This window comes from Sturnira hondurensis, unplaced genomic scaffold, assembly GCF_014824575.4.
Source record: "Sturnira hondurensis isolate 20B ecotype Veracruz unplaced genomic scaffold, ASM1482457v3 Scaffold0022566, whole genome shotgun sequence".
In the NCBI taxonomy this organism is placed as follows: Eukaryota; Metazoa; Chordata; class Mammalia; order Chiroptera; family Phyllostomidae; genus Sturnira; species Sturnira hondurensis.
The window spans coordinates 19,655,612-19,661,611 of record NW_028095197.1 but is presented as its reverse complement, the minus strand read 5'-3'; the positions used below and the strand labels follow the sequence as shown (position 1 = coordinate 19,661,611).

Below are 6,000 nucleotides of genomic sequence, written 5' to 3'. Positions count from 1 at the left end.
GGACAGCTAGATCAGGAGTGGAACCATAGAAATGAAGAACACATGGAGGGTTAGAAACAGGGGAGTGGGAGGGGGAGAAGGGGGGAGAAGGCACAGAAAATAGCATAGATGGTAGGTAGAAAATAGGTAGTGGGGAGGGTGAGAATAGTGGGGGAAATATAGAATCCAAAGAACTTGAGACACGTGGTTATAAACTAAGGGGGGCAGAATGGTGGGGGAGGGAGGGTGCGGGTGGAAGGGATTGAAGGGGGGAATAGAACAACTGTAATGGTATAATCAATAAAATATATTTAAAAAAAAAAAAAAAGAACTTTAGAGGCCATCAGGCAGTCGGCCAATGTATTCCAAGTTCTAGAAGAATAAAACAGTCAACTTGTCAAAGAATCCTATATTTGGCATAACTGTCATTCAGAGGTATTTTTGGTTTTTATGCTTCTTTTTAGTTTTAATAAATTGAATTTTTAAAAGGAAATTAGACATTATATGTAACACATTAGACTCTTAAAATCAAGTCACTGATTTAAAAAAGAAAAATAATGGTAGAGAAATGAAGACACTCCAAGATAAAAGCTGAAGGAGTTCGTTATCATTTAACCTGCCCTACAGGAAATGCTCAAGGGAATTCCTTAGGATGAAAAGAAAGGACACTAGACAGTAAGTAAAAACCATACAGAAATGAAAGATCTTTTTTTTAAATATATTTTATTGATTATACCATTACAGTTTGTTCTATTCCCCCCCTTCATTCCCCTCCACCCGCACCCTCCCTCCCCCACCATTCTCCCCCCCTTAGTTTATAACCACGTGTCTCAAGTTCTTTGGATTCTATATTTCCCCCACTATTCTCACCCTTCCCCCTATCTATTTTCTACCTACCATCTATGCTATTTTCGGTGCCTTCTCCCCCCTTCTCCCCCTCCCACCCCCCTGTTTCTAACCCTCCATGTGTTCTTCATTTCTATGGTTCCACTCCTGATCTAGCTGTCCTCTTGGTTTGCTTTTGTTTTAGGTGTGGTTGTTAATAACTGTGTGTTTGCTGTCCTTTCACTGTTAATATTTTTCATCTTCTTTTTCTTATATAAGTCCCTTTAGAGAAATGAAAGATCTTAATGAAGATAAAAATACATGGTCGATTATAAAAGCTAGTATTCTAACAAGGGTTTATAAGGCCATTTTTTTCTACACAATTTAACAGACTAATACCATGTTGAAAATTAATAATGTAAAGGCTTTCAAGTGACTTGGTTTGTAACGTCACATTATTTAGGAGATAAATGAATTTAAAAGAATTATTAGTTTGTAGTTTGTATTTCCAGATGCAATATATAAAGATATAATTTTGTGACATCAATAGCAGAATAGGGTAAGGACAGGGCTTACTTTAAGTGACTGCTCTTAAGTTAAATCAACACTGTGCATCTTAAATTTACCAGTCTACCTTCAAATAATGTAAGCCCTAGGTATAATGTAAGAACTTTTCTGTTTTCCTCGTCATATCCTTTGTGTTACTGTCATACAGGTTACATTTCATATAATAAACATAACCCCCAAGATATTTTGTTGCTGTAACATACTATGTTATTATTTTATACAATACTGCTGTAAGTAGTCATTTATCTTTTATCCTAAAGTCAATTATCTTTTCTTTTTGCATCTTGTTTACTCGTGTAATGGATTTTGCAGAGCTTTCCACAGAGGGCACTCTTCTTGGAGGATCAGATGTGACAGTGTGGTTAATGTAGTACGTCAACCAAAATTAGTTTCAGTAATTTTTTTTAAATCTTATTTTTTTAGCTAATGGGAATGACAACAAGAAATTTAAAGGAGAGAGACCTCCCTCTTCACCTTCTCGTGTTCTCCATCTTCGCAAAATTCCAAGTGATGCCACTGAAGCAGATGTTATATCATTAGGTCTACCATTTGGCAAAGTGACTAATCTTTTGATGTTGAAAGGAAAAAGCCAGGTATGTAACGTGTAAAGATTGGCCCATAGTGCTATCTCTGAGTGTTAGTGTTAAAGATGATTTTTATTTTCTTGAACTTTACTGTATTTTCTCAACTTCCTTCTGTTTGAGTAAAATTATAAAGTTTTTTTGTATAACAGGAAGCAACAAACAAAAATATTAACACAGGGAAAGGATTATCTCTTATTTATTGACTGGTCTTTTTCCTCCTTAATAAAAAACATTTTATATTTTTAATTGCAAAATGGTTTATGAAAATATCCTATATTAGAATTTCCTGACAGAGAGAGAGAATATAAATTATACCTCCTTAGGGAAATTATAGAACATATAAGTTTTCCAACGTGTACATACAAATTTTTAGTATATTTTAGTTGTAGAATTAATATGTAGCTTCTTTAATAATTTGAAAGAGACTGTAAGAGGTTCTTCATTTCAGAAGTTAATAGGTTTTTCTTAAGATGAATAAGGAAACTTGCTTTTGCTGTGACCACGACAAAAATATACTTGTCATATTTATTTTATTTGAATAATTGCATACTTTCTTGTCCTAGCACAGACCGCCCCTCCCCACCCCCGTGAGATGAATTTTTTAGTTCTAGTTTTCAGTTGTCCTGAAAATCTTTTACACTTGAGCTTTGCTGTAAAGAAGAGAACAACAAATCTAGGAACTAGACACTGTGTAGTACATTGTGATAAGTCCCTGTGTTTCTTACACTTTTCATAAACAACATTTAAGAAGCACATTTTAAATATATTTGTAAATAAATTGATTAGTATTAGACTGGCTAGAGACTGGATGATGATGTCTGATTCAGGCCCACATCTTTAGTAAACTACAAACTAATATCTCTTTAATTCAGATGAAATTATTAATCTGTAGAAGTTAAATAACATGTGTTAGTATTCAGCTCTTGTGTCTACACACTTATCTTACATCTCTTGAAGACAGTACATGTACTAAGATTTTTATTTTAACACAGTTGCCTCTGTTAAGAATAGTAGGTTCGCATAGTTTGAAAAGAGCCAATGTGGCCATGTTAAATGCTGTGAGGTGTCTAACAGCTGTGTATCATGTATATTATCATGTTTCTGTAGTATATCCTACACATCATTGCAAATGTCTGTGAGAGGCAGTAGGAGACATCATACTTTCCTTTTTCTCTACTATTGATTCTGGATTTATATTTATCAGTAGTGCTAATTGACTGTTATCTTGATTGCTTGTCCTTTGATCACAAATTCTGTTTGAAAAATATCTTGTTAGTAGTATACTTAAGCAAGAGATTCTGATGAGAGTCACTAGAACTACTTTTAGGCGTAATCTTTCCTTTGGTACTTGCAGGTAGGGTGTTGAGACCGTGAAGGAAATTTTTACCAGCCTTTCTGTGGGTACTGACTTGATCTTGTTTCCACCCAGATAATGAAAATTGATCCTTCTGAATGGATACTTTAGAAAAGTAGAAATAAAACCTTTACTGAGTACCATGTGGAAAAATTATTTTTACATGCAAATTCTTAGATTGTATATACTTTCAGGAAAAAACTTCCTATGACAAGAATTATGTACTATTCCAAATACAGTGTACAATGTGCAGCCGATGTTAAACATTGAGTTAATTGTTTTTTTTTTTTAAAGATTTTATTTATTTATCTTTAGAGGGGAAGGGAAGGAGAGGAGAGAAATAGCAATGTATGGTTGCCTCTCGGGAGTCCCCTGTTGGGAACTGGCCTGCAACCCAGGCATGTGCCCTGACTGGGAATCGATACATTGGGTTAATTCTTAACATGTGGTAAAGTTTGCAGAAAAGAGACCTTCCTCCCACATAGTGAATATTATTAAAATGCAGTTTACAATTTTTTTGTTGAAGAGATGATTAAAAATGAGATAGGAAATGTTGCCATAGCTATTTTTACCTCGATCATTTTTATCCTCCTTTCTTAGAAATGTTAAAAAAAGTATATTACTGAAATAATTGGATAGTGGATTTATACCACCTTTTAGATGGTATAAATGGCTCAAAGTATATTTTATTTCTTGAAGATAGAGGAATTTTGTTTGTTCGTTGTGGATCAATTAATTAACAGTATTTGATCTACTGTTGTGTGGCTCATATTACTACTTAATAGAATGCTTTTAGTAGTTTATTTAATTAATTCATTTGTGACATTTGATTAATTCAGTTAAGCATCATATTTAACATTTGTGAAGTTAATACTTCTTTGCCTGGAATATTTGCCAAGTGGAAACGCTTGGTAACTATAAACAAATAAGGTAACTATAAACAAAGAAAGTTCAATTTATAGATACCATTTGCTATCTTCAGTAAATTTTGTTGTTAAAATACATATTTTATCCATAAAGTATAAATGTTTTATATATAATTTAAATTGGTTACTATATGCTTCTCAATTAAATGCTCTGTTGTAGTAAAAAAGAATTGAATTGTCTGACCAGAAATTTGTATTGATTTGGATCCAGCGTTCTTCCTGTATTTTAAATTTCTGGTGTTCTTAAGGTGGTTCTGAGGGTTCAGAATGGTTAGTGTATGTCTATATTTTATCTTCCTAATTAACCATTAGGATAGGTGGCAAAATTTGCCACCCTAAAGCTCTATAAGTATCTTGTTCCTGTAATAGAAATTACAGGAGTCTTGAGAGAGAGAAGAAGCTATATATGTAAGTTATAAATACCAAGGTGAGTTTTCTATCTTAGATAATCCTATGTTACTCTGCTGACACCTAATATTAATATAATGATTACAGATATTTAAAAATTGTCACCTGAATGACTGATCAATACTGACTTCAAATAGGAAGTTCTATTTTCTTAATTTGAACAGAAGAGCCTCTGTGCCTGCATGCTCTATTTAATTGTATTCATAAACAGCTGCTTTATAAAAAGGTAAAGAAGAACAAATCATTATGCCTCATCACTGTTAGAGAATTTTTAGGAAAGAACTGTTAAATCTCAGCTTCCAAAAGCATCCATTTACAGTGGTAGTGCATGCATTTGTTTTTGTCTTCTTAATTATTTCTAGGTTTACGAGAAACATAAAGAGAAAACCCAAAAACCACATGAAATGGTTTAATCAACTGGCAGTTTCTTATTCCCAAATCCTTTACTGAACTCAACTTTTCAAATATTCCCAATTAATTTTAGTGATACACATTGAGGCAAAAAAATTTTCATCCCCTTGGGGTCTGTATTATTTAGGTTGAGAATGAATGAGTTTAGAGCAAGCTAGAATGACCAGACAGTTCTTAGCTGTATTTCAAAAACATGCGCTTTCACTTTACCTTCTTGTGTTTACTGCAGGCTTTCTTAGAAATGGCTTCTGAGGAAGCTGCTATTACTATGGTGAATTATTACACTCCTGTTACTCCTCATCTTCGAAGCCAGCCTATTTTTATTCAGTATTCCAATCACAGAGAACTTAAGACTGACAATCTACCTAATCAAGCTGTAAGTATTAATGACATTTTTAAAAAGTTATAAGAGCATATGGTATAATTGCTTAAAATTAATTTTCTGTGTTTCAGATGGGAAGAAGAGGTGTTTTTTTTAATTTTTAGGATGGTTTATTAGTAAAGATTGTTTATGTAAATTCTAATCTAAAAGCTTGAATACCAGAAAATATAGCCATTTAGAAATATGAAGTCTTTGAGGTTAAGGTGTTAAAAATGGCAAATTTAGTTTTTTCTTGAAACTGTTTTCATGAGAAAAGTAAAAACTTAAATTGTTATGTATCTCTTAAAATCTTAGATTTAGAAGGAACTTTAAGTCAGTCCTTTTTTCACTGAATATATAATAAAGGCACTACGAAGTCAGTGATGCTTCTATTGTGATGTTAAGTAACTGAACTTAAGATGTTGATAAGAATTTGTATAGATGTGTTCATTAAATGATTTGTGACTTCAAGCTGAATATAGAATACCAACATTTCTTACCTGTTTACCAGTTTTTGTTATGGTGTAGTTCATGCTGAATCTTTTGTGTCACTCCAGGTTGATTTTTTTAGTACATAGTTAAAAT

At 32.8% G+C, this 6,000-nt stretch overlaps 1 protein-coding gene across 4 annotated transcripts in view; it reads left to right on the top strand.

The window, feature by feature from the left end:
• Window positions 1-6,000, top strand: part of PTBP3 (polypyrimidine tract binding protein 3) — a 105,087-nt gene that overhangs the window by 48,091 nt on the left and 50,996 nt on the right. For all 4 annotated transcript variants that reach the window (XM_037036042.1, XM_037036040.1, XM_037036039.1 and 1 more), the window contains 2 exons: window positions 1,795-1,964; window positions 5,284-5,430. In XM_037036042.1, coding sequence (XP_036891937.1) covers window positions 1,795-1,964; window positions 5,284-5,430 — 317 coding nt within the window. The remainder of the gene's footprint in view (window positions 1-1,794; window positions 1,965-5,283; window positions 5,431-6,000) is intronic.